The sequence below is a fragment of the Pituophis catenifer genome, unplaced genomic scaffold (assembly GCF_029215685.1).
Source record: "Pituophis catenifer annectens isolate HBS135680 unplaced genomic scaffold, rPitCat1.0.hap2 SCAF_4, whole genome shotgun sequence".
NCBI classification, from domain to species: domain Eukaryota; kingdom Metazoa; phylum Chordata; class Lepidosauria; order Squamata; family Colubridae; genus Pituophis; species Pituophis catenifer.
The window spans coordinates 75,400,043-75,415,351 of NW_027256884.1; the positions used below are offsets into that span (position 1 = coordinate 75,400,043).

Sequence of the window (15,309 nt, forward strand, 5' to 3'; positions counted from 1 at the left end):
TTGTTCTAGGAAAATATATTTACCAGAACAAAATAATGGCAAGAGCCAAAATAATACATCTGCCATTTTCAAAGTTGAATTCCACCAGGCTTGATGGACAGGCTATCATAACTTTTCACTGTAGTAGTTCAGTTTTTAACAGGAGGAAAAATACAGCAGATGCCAACTGATGTAACTGTACATTTATTTATTAAAGTTCTACACTACCCATCCCATCTAAATGACCTATCAACACCACAGCTTTCCCCCAGTTATGCCCAGAAGTGATGGGGGCGTGTTGTTGGCAATTATAAATGTGAACTGATGGCACTTATTATTCTATTCTTAAAAAGTGAATCCTGACCTGCATCTTCAGGTCTCTCCTATGACACAAAGACTGCACAATTTCTATTGGTTCAAGGGGAGCCCCAAGTTTGCATGACATGCATAGAGCAAAAAATAGGCAAAACTGGTAAACTAAAAGCAATGTGGGTAGGTTGCACTGGTCTACCTGTACATCTGTACATTTATATGCTGTAGCGTAGATGGGGACAATTCCATATAGCGTGTTTTTAAGTCTTTGCAATACAGTTTGCCTCTTAATCAGCATTTGATGTCAAGATAGCAGAAGCCTGGGGAAGTTCTTTTTAATAAAAAGGTTTTAACATTTTCGTTTTTCCACACCAACCAATATGGATCTACTTTATTTTCCTCTTAGGCAAATTATTAGAAAGCTATGGAAATTATGACCTATCATGCATTAATTTTATAAATATCTAAACAAATAGCTATTTAAAAGGAATTTTCTTGGCCAAACAGGACACATCCCTTTTTAAAAAGAAAAAGGACAGGCGATGAGAGGAGTTAGTAATTCAGGATTGCAATTTTGTAAATTTTGTAGAATAAATGAACTGGGAAGCCACACTTCATTGGTTTTGATGCAGTTTTCCACTTATAAAATATGTGAGACAGTTTGTATGGCAATCCTTTTTAGGGTTGCCAGGTGTCCACTATTTGAGCGGACAGTCCACTTTTTTCACATTATGTTCACTATTTTTTTTCACAAAATAGTGGACATTTTTTTTATTCAAAAGCTTTATGATGAAATGGTACGTAATCTAAAGCTGTACAGTCTAAGAGAATAAGGATAGGAGAATCGCGTTTTGTCTTTTTTTTCATAAGTTAGAATGAGACAAAGATTGAATATCCATTGAACTCGATTCTCCGAAAAAATTAATGATGAGATTAAAATAAAAATATATTATAAAATTATGTACAGTTCACATTTTAAAAATGTATTGTAGCTTGTGTCGACTGACCTAAAATGGCGTCGAGTGATGAGAGTGACAGTGGCGAGATTTCAAATTCTTTAAAATGAAAGAGAGGAGTGTGCAAATACATCAAAGACTGGGAAGCTACTTTTGCATGGATTACCAACAACGAAACCGACAGAACAAATACGACGGCCTACTGTAAATTGTGTCAGAAATCGTTCACAATTGAATATAATGGTATAAAAGTTGTCACACAGCATGCAAGCACAAAAAATCATTTAGATAAGGAGAAAATAGCTTCCAGCAACAAGCGAATCAATTCATTTTTCATTGTTAAAGACTCCTCTTTCAGTGAGAAAGTGACTGTAGCTGAAATGGCTGAAACTTACCATGGGATCAAACACAATATTTCTTTCCTGGCTCAAGATTGCGGTATTAAGTTAATGAAGCAAATTTTTGATGATTCAGAAATTGTAAAAAAGATGTCTTGTGGAAGAACCAAATCATCAGCTATTGTCAATGAGGTTTTGTATCCTTTTTCTATTGAGTTGGTTCTCAATGATCTTAAAACTGGAATTCCATTTTCTCTCTCCACTGACGCATCGAACAAGGGAAATCGCAAAATGTATCCCGTTGTTGCACAATATTTTACTTGTGAAGAAGGACTGTGTGTGAAAATGTTAGACTTTTATGAGGATTCTTTCAAAGATTCTACATCAATAAAAAATCAGCTGTGTCGAGTTCTTAGTGATAATGAATTGGAAATAAATAATATTTCAGCTTACTCAGCAGATAATGCATCGGTCATTTGGTAAATCTGTTTACCAAAAATTATTGCTGGAAAATGACAATATTGTAGCTGCTCATTGCAATAATCACATTTTACACAACAGCGCAAAAAATGCATTAAAGTAGTTATTTTTTGATATCGAAAATGTAGTGCTGAAGGTTTTTGCCGAATTTTCGAATTCTGCGAAGAAACGAGAAGAGTTGAAATCATTTTTTGAGTTTTGCGAGTCAGAAATCCGTGAAGTTTTGCGCCATGTTCCAACATGTTGGTTAAGTTTGTTTAAAGCGGTCGAAAGACTTCTTTTAAACTGGATACCTCTAAAATCGTATTTTATTTCTCTTGGATCTGATGAGTGCCATAAGGTTATCTGGAACCTTATTTCGGATCAGGAAAATGAACTTGCAAAGGACGATGAAACAACAATTTCAGGATTGTATTTATATTTCACACACTTCTTCATGTCAATAATGCAAGACATCCTACTGAAGCTGGAAAGCAAGAAAATTCTTGCATGTGATCTTCACATTATCATGTGTAAGCTGCGTGATTCTTTGCAAAAAAAAATATGATGAGCAGTTTTTTGGAATGAAAGTTTTATTTGCCTTTCGTAAAAAACATTTGCCTGAGAATGTCGTGCAAAAGTTCAAGAAAGAAGCCATCAACATGTATCAAAGAACCATTGCGTACCTAGAAAAGTGGTATAATTTCACCGATTCAGTATATGAGACGCTAAGTTGTTTCAATCTAATTGATCGCAATAATCCTTCAACTTTAGAAGAAATGATGAACATCTGGTTATTATCACCACGGCAAGAAGAACTTCCACCCAACACTCTCTTTGATGAAATTTTTGCCTTAGAAGTTTATGTTCATCTGCAGGGTGATTCATCCCTTGATAAGTGGACGTACTTTTTCAAGAAAGAGCCAGCTCCGAGTTTACTGAAACTGTTCCAGTATTGTGCATCAATTCCAGTATCAAATGCAAACGTTGAACGAATTTTCAGCATCATGGGAAATTTGTGGACTGACGAACATAACCGACTGCTTGTACCATCAGTTTGAAGTGAACATTGTATATTTTTTAATATTTCTCAACGTTGTACTGAAATTAAAGAATTATTCCTTAAACACAAAGAATTGATCAAAGCTGCACAGTCAAATAAAAAATACACATGACAGCAAAGTAAAATGTAATTTAATATTTTACATATTATTATAATATATTTGATGTTTTGAATTTTAAGTAAAGTTTTGAAGTGATTATTTTAATACGTGTTAAAATGTTTGTAAGAAAATATATAATTTAATTGTAATTTTTTTTTATTTTTTTACTACTTAACCCACCCATCCACCCACCCGCTTGTCCACTATTTTTTGGAAGCAGACCTGGCAACCCTATGTAAGAGGCATAGAGGCTGGTGTGAAGGCAGGTGACTTACAGGAAGTGCTGAGCAAGGGGAAATGTGCTTATGACAACATGGAGAAATTTAAAAAGATGGTTGTGCAAGCATGAAGATCAGGAGTTGTGGAGCATTTCCTCTTTCTTGGGTTGCAGTTATTTTCTGTGAAAAAAGAACACCATGCACATGGCCAACTCTATCTGCTAAGGTGCTGAAGACTGGAATGTTCTTTTTATCTGTCCTAGAAAGGCAGATTCTCCAGCAAGTACACCTGCCCAATCAAAACAGCTGTTGGGTCTTGCCAAAAGGTACCGTTTTATCTTTGTGTTGTCATGAAATGAATAATTAAATATTTAAGAACATTGTGTTTCATTATTGTGTTATATAGCACAAAACAGCAAGTCACCCAGTCTTAAGCAAATAAAACCAATTCTGTGCATTTTTAATGATTTAATCTCAAAATGCAAAATGATGCCTTTTAGAAAATCAACAGATGCTCATAAACCCAACATTAGTTATAACTGCCTTGCTGCAGAGCTGAAGACATGAAGAAACCCTAGAATGTTTCAGTATTAACCTCCTGAAATGGAAAAGAAACAGCCTTTAGGGCATTCACACAAAACTCTAGAGGAAATACTCCAATACCAATATAAAATGCACCATGGGTGGAAAACCCTTTGAACCACAATGTCCATACAGGTTGCCTACATCTGGTGTGGTCTCCACATGTGCAATATTTTCCACTTCTTCCGTTCAGTGATGCACACTCTTTCACAGGACTTCCCCCACCAATCCCAATTACAGGAGATGAAAATTCAGGCTAGTCAGCTAATTAGTAGGGGAAGAAATGTAGAATATCTACCTGCTAGCATCTGCATAAAAAATATACTTCAATCTAATGACTGAGATTACAGCATTGTTTTAATGGAAGACATTATTTCCTGTTTACCTCATAAGGTGGACAAATGACTTGAAGGGTGAATCCAGGAGAAGAGGATGGGAGGGAGAAACCATCTGTCTGCTAATCCTTTCTGTGTCATTCAGAATCATCAAACAAAATATTTCTGTGAGATATTTAACTAACATATGATGGGCTACCATTATGGAATGGATCTGGTCCTGTTTGGCTGAACAGTTTTATGCTGACTATTGCAGAATAAGATGACTGGAATTGTGGACAGGAGCACACGCTACTGCTGCAGATTTCAGTGAATCTAATAACTACTGGGCTAAGGCAGGCTGTTCTTTTTTAAAAACAGACAACGTTCTGCATAGCTCTGACAGAGGAAAGGGAGAAAATTTGGATGGCTATTTATTTCTTTATTTCTTTATTTAATAATCAAATGTACATCAACTGCACAAATAGCAACTCTGAGCAGTGTACAACAATGGGATAAAATAGCAAACATAAAAATGACAGATAAAATTATTAAAAAATGTATCAGTAAATATCAGGGGTGAAATGCTCCTGGTTCGGATTGGATCATCCGATTCAGTAGCGATGGAGGTGGGTGGTTCGGAGAACCGCTAGCAAAAATCCCTGCCCCCCCATTGCCCAGCTGAGTCGCGCAATCATCAGAGGCTTTTTTTTTAATTTTTAAAAGCATTTTTTCTATAACCTCTTTGGCCGAAAAAATGCTTTTAAAAGTAAAAAAAAAAAAAAAAAGCCTCTGATGATTGCGCGGCTCAGCTTGGATCATCAGAGGCTTTTAAAAGCATTTTTTCTACAACCTCTTCAGCCGAAAAGGTTGTAGAAAAAATGGTTTTAAAAGTAAAAAAAAAAAAAGGTGGCCACACCCACTCAGTCATACTACCCCACCACCACCAAGCCACGCCCATAGAACCAGTAGTAACAAATTTTACATTTCACCACTGGTAAATATCCTCTAAAGAAAAAAAAAAACCCTTAGGCGAAGGGAGGATAAAAATGCCCCCCAACAATAAAGCTATCTACGCAAGTCTCCAGTTCCCTAGGAGTTCCAGGCCTGATATATAACAAGCCTTTTCAAAAAAATCGAAAGGGATGGTGTTATGTAAATAGGTTTGTTTGGCGGGAAGTTTAAATTAACTGACCATCAGCTGATTGGCTGACCACCACAGCTGCAAGGTATATAAAGGGAGCTGGCTCCCTGGGTCAGTTGCTGGAGTCTCACCATATAATAAAGAGCTGTTGTCACTAACTACTCTGGCTTGCTGCGTCCTCATTCACCCAACTTAACATTGGTGACGAAGGTGGGATTTTGAGGCCAGAAGCAGAGGAGAGCTGAAGCCATGTTCGGAGAAGGGGACCGGAGACCGCATCTGAATCCAGCCAGGCGAGCGAGCGAAGCACAGGAGAATCCCGAAACTATGTCTGCCTATACCCCGCCAGCGCCTTTCGACCCCAAGGAAGAGAAGTGGGGATCCTACATGTCTCGGTTCAAGTGTTTCATGGTGGCAAACGACATGCAAGGGCTACCGGACGTTCGAAAGAAAGCCCTGTTCCTGAGCCACTGCGGGCCTAGGGTCTTCGACACAGCCGAAGCATTGTCGGAACCGAATTCGGTCCACAACATTTCCTGGTCGACGCTACAGACCCTGCTAAAAGACCACTATGCACCAACGCCATCGAAGTACGTCCAGCGCTATGATTTCCGGCAATGGCTCCAGCAGGAGGGCGAATCGATCAGCGAATACGTCGCTGCCCTGCGTAAGGCCGCAACCCAATGTGAGTACTGAGACCTGGATGAGATGCTCCTAGAGCAACTAATCTGCGGAGTGAGAGATAGCCGGTTCCAGAGAAGGCTGCTTGCGAGGTCAAACCTGACCCTACTCATCGCGCTAGACGAGGCCAGGGCGCAAGAGTCATCAGTAAAGGCTGCAGAGAGATTAAAGAGCTCCCACCTAACCAGAACAACGCAAAAGACAGCGCCAGTGCACCGAGAGGCCATGAGCACCGCGAGCGAGGGGGAGTCTGAAGAAGAGGTCTACCGCACCGAGCAGTCCCGCACAGCCCGCAGGGAGCCCAGAGACAGATGCGCCAGCTGCGGAGGGTCCCACTCATGACAAAACTGTAAGTTCAGGGACGCCGTTTGCCATTCCTGTGAGAAGAGGGGCCACATCGCTCGGGTCTGCAGATCCAAGACACACCAGAGCTACAAACCACGTGGCCAACCCTTCCAATCAGAGCCGGCGCCACACCGAAGGCCCAACAGAGATGGCGGAAACCGGAAGGGCGCGAAATTTGAAGACGCTGGGGCCTACACCATACGCATCGAACAGACTTGCACCTCGCCCGGAGAAAAGACCTACACCACGGTCGAGATCGAGGGACGGGAGTGCCAGATGGAGATCGACACGGGATCACCGATATCCATCATGTCTTGGGAGAACCTAAAGAAAGTCATCCCCAGCGCACGCAAGCAACAGCTCCAGCCACAGCAACGCAGATTGAAGGACTACCAGGGGAACCGCATACCCGTCAAAGGAAGAGGCGAGTTCCAAGTACAGTACGGGGAGTTTACCGAGAAACTGCCCCTCACCATCGTCAGCGACAACCTCCCAAGCCTCCTGGGCATGGACTGGTTTAGAGCCCTAGGCATGGGGTTCACCGGAGTAAGGAACGTTCGAAGCACCCTGAAGGAGGACCTCATGCAAGAGTTCCAGGACGTGTTTGTCGAAAGGCTTGGCAAGTATGTGGGGACCCCAATTTCGTTTAATCTCAACCCCAATATTGCACCCATCCGTTTAAAGCCTAGGCGGGTACCGTTCGCCCTGAAGCCCAAAATTGACATTGAACTGGACAAATTAATCAAACAAGGGGTGCTCGTTCCAGTCGACCACGCCAAATGGGAGACCCCAATTGTGACACCGGTAAAGCCGGACGGATCAGTGCGCATATGCGCTGATTATAAATGCACAATTAATAAGGCCCTGCAGCAGAGCGCCTATCCAGTGCCCATCGTCCACCATTTGTTGCATTCCCTGGGCCCCGGCAAGATCTTCGCAAAACTCGATCTTGTGCAGGCGTACCAGCAGCTGCCGGTAGATGGCGCTACCGCAGAGGCACAGACTATCGTAACCCACAGAGGGGCCTTCAAGTGCACCCGCTTGCAATTCGGAGTAAGCGTAGCCCCCGGACTTTTCCAAAGTACCATGGAGCGGCTACTACAGGGTATCCCCGGGGTGGTGCCCTATTTTGATGACATGCTCATTACCGCCGACAATGAGCAACAACTAAGAGAAAGGCTGAGGGAAGTCCTAAGGAAATTCAGGGACGCAGGACTCAGAGTGAAACGAAATAAATGCATGATCGCAGTCCCTTCAGTCGAATTCCTAGGATACAGGGTAGATGGCACCGGCATACACCCAACAGAGAGCAAGTTCAGGGCAATCAGAGAAGCACCCATCCCCAAAGACAAGGCGGAGTTACAGGCCTTCCTGGGACTATTAAACTTTTACGCCATTTTCCTAAAAGACAAGGCAACAGTGGCAGAACCCCTACATAGACTGTTAACCAAGAAAGCCACTTGGAAATGGGGGAAGGCGGAAGACAGGGCATTCGTCGGCGTTAAAAAACTGTTATCAGCTGAAAGCTTTCTAATACAGTACAACGCAACGCTTCCCCTTGTTTTAGCATGTGACGCGTCCCCGTTCGGGGTGGGAGCCGTCCTGAGCCATAGACTCCCGAATGGCCTAGAAGCACCCATCGCATACTACTCCCGAACTCTATCAAGCGCCGAGCAAAATTATAGCCAGCTCGACAAGGAGGCCCTCGCCGCCGTTTCGGGAGTAAAGAAATTCCATGAGTACTTGTTCGGGAGGGATTTTGAACTAATCACCGACCATCGACCGCTCCTGGGTCTCCTCGCGGGAGATCGACCAACACCGGCAGCACTATCGCCCAGGATGACACGCTGGGCCATTTTCCTCGCAGCATACTCCTATCGCCTGATACATCGACCAGGGGCGGACATGGGCAACGCGGACGCATTCAGCCGATGCCCACTACCTGACAGCCTAGAAGACCCCACACCCGGCATCCCCATCTTGCTGATAGACGTCTTGGACTCTGGGCCCATAACATCAGCCGAGGTTGCAAGAGCCTCAACCAAAGACCACGTGATCCGGACAGTCGCAAGTTGGGTCATGAGGGGGTGGCCGGAAAAGATTAGGAGCGGGGAATTTAAACCGTTCGCGGGAAAACGGGATGAATTGACAATGCAAGGGGGTTGTTTGCTATGGGGAGATCGGGTTGTTATTCCTTTACATTTAGGGGAAAAAGTCTTAACATTGTTGCATGAGGGGCACCCGGGAATTGTAAGAATGAAGGGGCTAGCCAGGAGCTACGTCTGGTGGCCCAGCATGGATACAGACATTACCGAGTGGGTGGGGAGATGCTAACCCTGCCAAGAGTCCAGATCAGATCCACCAACAGCACCCGTGAGGGAGTGGGAAAAGCCCCAGGGACCCTGGTCCAGGATACACATTGACTTTGTAGGCCCATTTCACGGACAGACCTTCATGGTCGTAGTAGACGCATTCTCCAAATGGTTGGAGATCAAGCTAATGAAGGCCACTACCACCGACGCAACCATCAGGGAGCTAAGACAGTTATTCGCCACCCATGGGTTACCGGACATCCTAGTGTCAGATAACGGGCCACAATTCACCGCAACACAGTTTGAGGGTTACTTAGCGGGGCTTGGGATCAGACATGTCCTTTCGGCCCCGTTTCATCCGGCTAGTAACGGACAGGCTGAGAGATTTGTGAGGTCAGCAAAGGAAGCCCTTTCACGTTTAAGTCCCGGAGACTGGCAGGAAAGGATAGACAAGTTTCTAATAGCTCAGCATTCCACACCCTGTACAGCCACAGGCCGAAGTCCGGCAGAACTATTAATGGGGCGGAAACTCCGAGGAATACTAGATAGGCTCAACCCCAATTACTCCCCAGAGGTCTTCAAGGGGGGGAGAGGAAGCTTAGAGAGTTCACCATAGGGACACCGGTACACGCTAGGAACTATGGACAGGGCCCACTCTGGGAGGCCGGGACAATCACAGAAATCACGGGGCCCAAATCATACAGGGTAGACATGGGGGACGGGAGAGTTTGGCGCAGACATATTGACCAATTAAGAAAACGAATCACCACAGACACCGACGACAAATTAGACGACCCCATCTCTGACCACAACTACCAACCAGAAACACAAACTACAAGCCCGAGTGGAGCGGAGGACTTAGCTGAGGAATCTGGTATCCAGCGCCGCCCCATCGAGATAGTCCAAACAGCCGGAGAAGTCGCTGCCCACGAGGAGGTCCCGGAGGCCTCATTGGCGGAGCAGGGAGAAACAGAAAGTCCCTCCGACCTGCTCGACGCCACCCCTCCGACTGAACTGCGCAGGTCAACTAGGACTCGAACACGCCCTAGTCACCTGAGAGACTTTGTATGTAAATAACACCCCAAGTGACTTCTGGGAGGGGAGGAGTGTTATGTAAATAGGTTTGTTTGGTGGGAAGTTTGAATTAACTGACCATCAGCTGATTGGCTGACCACCACAGCTGCAAGGTATATAAAGGGAGCTGGCTCCCTGGGTCAGTTGCTGGAGTCTCACCATATAATAAAGAGCTGTTGTCACTAACTACTCTGGCTTGCTGCGTCCTCATTCACCCAATTTAACAGATGGAGTTGGTTTAATGTTTCTTTTTGGGGGAGGAAGAAGTTCCATAAGGTGGACATCACAGCTGAGAAGGCACATCTCCTGGGACCCACCAAATGTAGGCCCCTAGCCAATGGTACCTGCAGCATGCCTTCTCTGCCACAGCTAATGAGAGATTTAACCACAGCAGATCTCAGTACAAAAATATTACACTTGAGATCTTATTTTGAGCATACTGTTCAAATTGAAAAATCGTCCATTGTACCCCATGCTCTTCTCCAGTGCATCCTGGAAACAGCAAGTGCCTTTTTTCAGGGTAGGAATAGTACAGCTGATTATCAGGCAGAGATTTAAAAAGGAAGGGCAAGCAATTGTTGTTTGGATACCCTTTTGCTCCATACACACCCTGCCCCTTCACCTTCTGGTACCAATTGTACAAAGTGAACCCACCCAGTCCATGAGCTGAGACTATTTCCTACTGAGAACAGTTATAACAACAACAATAACAAAAACCTCATGTTCTCAAATAGACAACTGCTATCACAACCCTGAGCTAGCTTACTTGCTCATTGATTCACTTGACACAGACCAAATCAGCTCCGGTCTATTTATTTTTCATCTGAGTCAGCAAGCAAAATGCTGCTGCATATGGCAGATGAGAAGCAAGAGACAACTTGACATAGGTATCTGACAGGGGCAGGATTTACTGCAATTTAATACAGGCTTAAAAACTGCAGTATTATGCTTTCAAACCACCATATTATTTACCCTTTAGATAGCAAACCTCTACAGGGCATTATCCAGAAAGATCTATGAATACATCAAGAATATGATGCACACCCTCTGATACCATGATTCCATTTTCCCCCCCAATGTTAAAGATGAATGTGTTTGCAATATATAACCTGAATAGCACCATTGATATATCAGTGGCACTTTTAAAAGACCTAGGAAAGCCTTAAGATGTGTATAAAACCTATACAGAGAAAAAAACGGGGGGGGGGGGAATATTTCCTTGCTCATCCCTAGAGAAAAGCCTACCTAGCAAAAATATTCTTGGTGATTACTACTGAAGAAAAGTGGATGGAAGAAAGGTTGGGGCGGCAACCTGTTTGCTTTGCTATCAGTGGTAAGTCTGACTGCTGGTGCTGGTGGGGAGAAGAATATATTCCCTTCCCATTTGAACAGATTTACAAATCCGTAGTTTTCCATCTCTTGCACATACATACAGCCTTCCCATAATCCCCTGTCCTACACTGACACTATTTGAAGCTATTTGAAGTCAGCTACTCTATTATGGAAAAAGAAATTCTACTAGTTCAGCTCTTACTTGGATATCATCAACCTCTTTTCTGCCAAAATAGCAAGTGTGGCTATGAGCTTAATTTTTCTAGAATCACCCCACTCACTCCAGCCTGTGCCAACAGCATGAATAGGAATATTTCCAGCCCATCATAGACAGACCAGAAAAACTGCCACTTCCATATTCAATTCAGTTTCCCCAAGCATAAGATATACTTGCAATCCTCCAAACCTTATGGTAAGAAAAGGAAACATATTTTGACTAGAAATTCTTGGATCTTCATGGGAATAAAAAACCTTAACCCTAAAAAAAACCTAGTTAAACCCATGATGTTTTCCAGCTGGCCATCTCTGCAACTCTTTTTCACAGAACCTGCTATTTAGCATGCTTAGAGAAGCAATGGAATTCAAGAGCCATCTCCACAAAGGTCCTCAGAATCACACACTCGATACCTAATTTACAGAACAGGACCTTCTGGACAACACAGGGGAAGAGTTATTTAGGTGCATTTTTGCCCCATCATAACTGCTTCAAATTCATGGAATAGACCAGGCCAAAGCCTTTCTGGAGCATGTATGTAATAGATCTCCAGCATGTGTGAAGGAAGGCGAAAGAAATGAAGATACAGTACATGGAGAAAGAAATGGAATACTAAAAAGGCAAAATCAAATTCTAAAAACCACAACTCACATCTTTAGATTGCTCCATCAAAAATTTCATCTTCTATGAATCATTTATATATTAAAAAAGAAGACTATCAAGATTTAAAGATGTCTTTAAAGCAAGGCTGACTCAGAACCAGTTAACTATTTTTTAATTTGTGAGAAGAGTTTTGACAAAGCCTGCTGTTTAAAGCAGACTTGCTGGGATGGTGGCTGATAGCAATTAGCTCTGTGTTTAGGTTTTCTGCAAGAGCCAGTGCAATTGAATATAATCCAACTATTCTTACCATTTTCATTAGGGGCCTTGCCTTTTCCGTTTGTTGCTCCAGCACCTTGTCTCTGGGAAAGAAAAGGAGGAAAAGGATGTTCATTAGCAGTTTGTTACAAGCTATATTAGAAAAAACACATTCTTATCAACCTAGTACCCATTTCGATTCCTACTCAGCATCAGTGTATTGTGGTTGTGGTCCAAACATTTTTCTCCTTCCGACAAGATTTCTGTGTTTTGAATTCTTTGGTCTTTGTTCCTATGGCTGCCAATCAAATTCTAATGCTCTCTAGCAAGTGTTACTCTGAGCCTTAATGTGACCTTTTAATGTAGGAAATAATACAAGGCTTCATGACATATTTATCTCTAAAATGTGTTTAATCCATTTGAAAGACATCTAACTTGATTGTCATCATTATATTTTTTACTAAATAATTTTCATAACTATGCATTGTGTGAATCTGTCTGAAACTCACAGTGTTTAGCTTTCTTGGATGAAAGCTATTTCCTACCCTCTTGTGTTGTATTCCATTATGTTCATCTGGCAAAATTAATTTTGACTCCTTTCTCAGACACCAATAAGAGTTTCTGCCTTTTCACTGTAACTACATGCTATATCAATATTTTCACTGAATCTTTCTTGCTCCAGTGTGGATCATGAAAAGAACTGACTGAAGGAGGACACTGTCTTGATCAGAGATAGCTCACAGGGCAAATCATTCCTTGCTATTAAGTAGCTTTCTGAACTGGACCTGCAGAATTGAATTTAACACCCTTTCTGACATGTCTAACCCCTGCCTTCTTCGAATTTTTATTTGATCATCAGGAGAAAATAGGTTGATCTGCTGATTAGCATGAAGAATTTCGGCTACTGAAGGGAAAACCAAAACAAGAGAATGATGTTGCAAGAGAAGTATAGGAACCTTTCAATAAAAACTGAAGGCAGCTAGCTTGAATTAGCAATATTTGTACAACAAATAAAGCTGGCATGATGTGTTGCTGAAGATAATCAGCCATTATTAATGCAACCATTTTCTTTCAGCTGAGAGGCCAGCTGCATCTAAAGCTTTCAAAAATGGCACTGCTGTTGCAACAGTTTTCCACAGAGTCAAAATTGTGAAGTAATTAGTGTATATATTGGTAAGAATCAGATTCCCCCAACTACAGTATTAAGCTATTAATTGACTTTAGATCCATCCATAAGGGATGGTGTGAAGATTCAATGAAGAGAGGAGAAAGCAATGGATGTTGCCTGAATGTCTTGGTGGCCAGCAATGCAAACATGTAGTTAAAAATAAATCTTTAAAATCTTAATGAATGTTCCTCCCTTCAGTTCAGAACCACTTCCCGTAAGCTCCTAGAGCATGGAAACTAATGTTATAATAAATATATTAGTTTTTAAAGTGCCACAAGCTTCTTTATTGTTTTTATCTGAGTCTATCTAGTCAATAACTATGAGAACTATTATAAATTGCCTTTGAGACTCCTGCATATTGAATCTCTGATTATGATTAGTGGGTAAAAGAATGTAGGGAAGACACTTTTGAAATATAAATCAACATCCTCCTGGCCTTGAGCAGAGTTAATACTCCTTCTAATAGAGTCACTTCTTAAGGATAAGATGTTTTTAAGGAATCACAGCAGCTGCTTTCCATTATGCCCAGGTGGAAAATGCCTGGTTTAAGGAAAGAAAAGTGTGCACATTATCTCCGTTATGTTCTGCAGTGGGACATACTAAGCCATGTCATATATGCATAGTATCTTCAATTATTTTCTGCAGAGGGGCTTTCTAAGCCATGTCACATATGTATACTATCCTTTATGAGAGGAAAAGTAATGTAAACCATCTTTTTCATATTTTATTTAAGCAGTTTATATCCAGTTCCGCTATAGGGTCCTGGTTTGCTGACAAAATTGCAGTTATAACTAAACTTGGTGATGTCCAACCCAAAGTCCACTCAGTTTGAAAGACACTTGCAGTGTGCAGACACCTATGGGTAAGAGCAAGAGCAAATTCAAACTGGCTTTGCAATGAACAAGCTATTTGCTAACTAGAGGGGAACAACCCAGTCCATTTCAAATTCAGAAGTAGTTTACTAATTTCCTCCATCAACTTCTATCAAATTGTATGTTTTAATAATGATTCACTTTGGTTTTAATGGCTGAAAACTGAGAATACAAGTTATATCAAGTAAGCACACTAAAATGATACCAGAGTTGTCTCCAAGCAGGTGAATTCCATATGTGTTGGACACCTTGTCCCATAATTTCTTTCACTATCTCTTGCTGATGAGCTATCTCAGCTACAATTAACATGAATGTAAAAACACAATGATTATACATTTAAAAAGATAAACAATGTTGTTGTTATGAAGTTTAGGAGGTAACACAGTTTATGGCTGCTTGGGGCCATATAAATTTTCAAATTACTGGTTTTGCAAAACGTCAAAGAGACATCATTAAAAACTGCATAGAAAACCAAACTCATTATAAAAAGGGAAAGTGAAAAGTATAATACAAGCCAAAGGTATAATATAAACCACAGAGAATGATACGCATTATCATGAGAATTATATGGCATAAACCTTATGTTTCCAGAATTGTCAAACCTCTGAAAAAGTTGAAATTATTTTTTGGGAAATAAAAAGCCTTAAACTATCTCTATTACTTCTTTTCATCCATTTTTATCTTTCCTATCTTCTCTTCTATTTGTCTTTTTTTTTTTAATGCCAAGGCAAATTGCTGCTGCTGTTATTTTTGTTTGGCAAAAGCTCAAATGGCAAAGCTGTGTTGTTGTTGGATAGGTGGGACAGAACAACTATTTTATATTTTAGGTGTTGAGGGACAACACTGGTGTATTGATCTTGCAGAAGCTTTTGCAGCACATTCCTTTGGAGTCTTCATTTCAGGGAAGAAATGCCCCAAATAATGCCATCAGCATAATTTGGAACTTGCTGCAAGGCTAAAAAAAACATTGGCTATGAGATTCCACACC

At 41.8% G+C, this 15,309-nt stretch overlaps 1 protein-coding gene across 1 annotated transcript in view; it reads right to left on the reverse strand.

Annotated features, from left to right (window-relative positions):
• Window positions 1-15,309, reverse strand: part of PCP4 (Purkinje cell protein 4) — a 69,608-nt gene that overhangs the window by 38,221 nt on the left and 16,078 nt on the right. Inside the window, exon 2 of the mRNA XM_070943502.1 lies at window positions 12,334-12,385. Within this exon, the coding sequence (XP_070799603.1) occupies window positions 12,334-12,385 (52 nt within the window). The remainder of the gene's footprint in view (window positions 1-12,333; window positions 12,386-15,309) is intronic.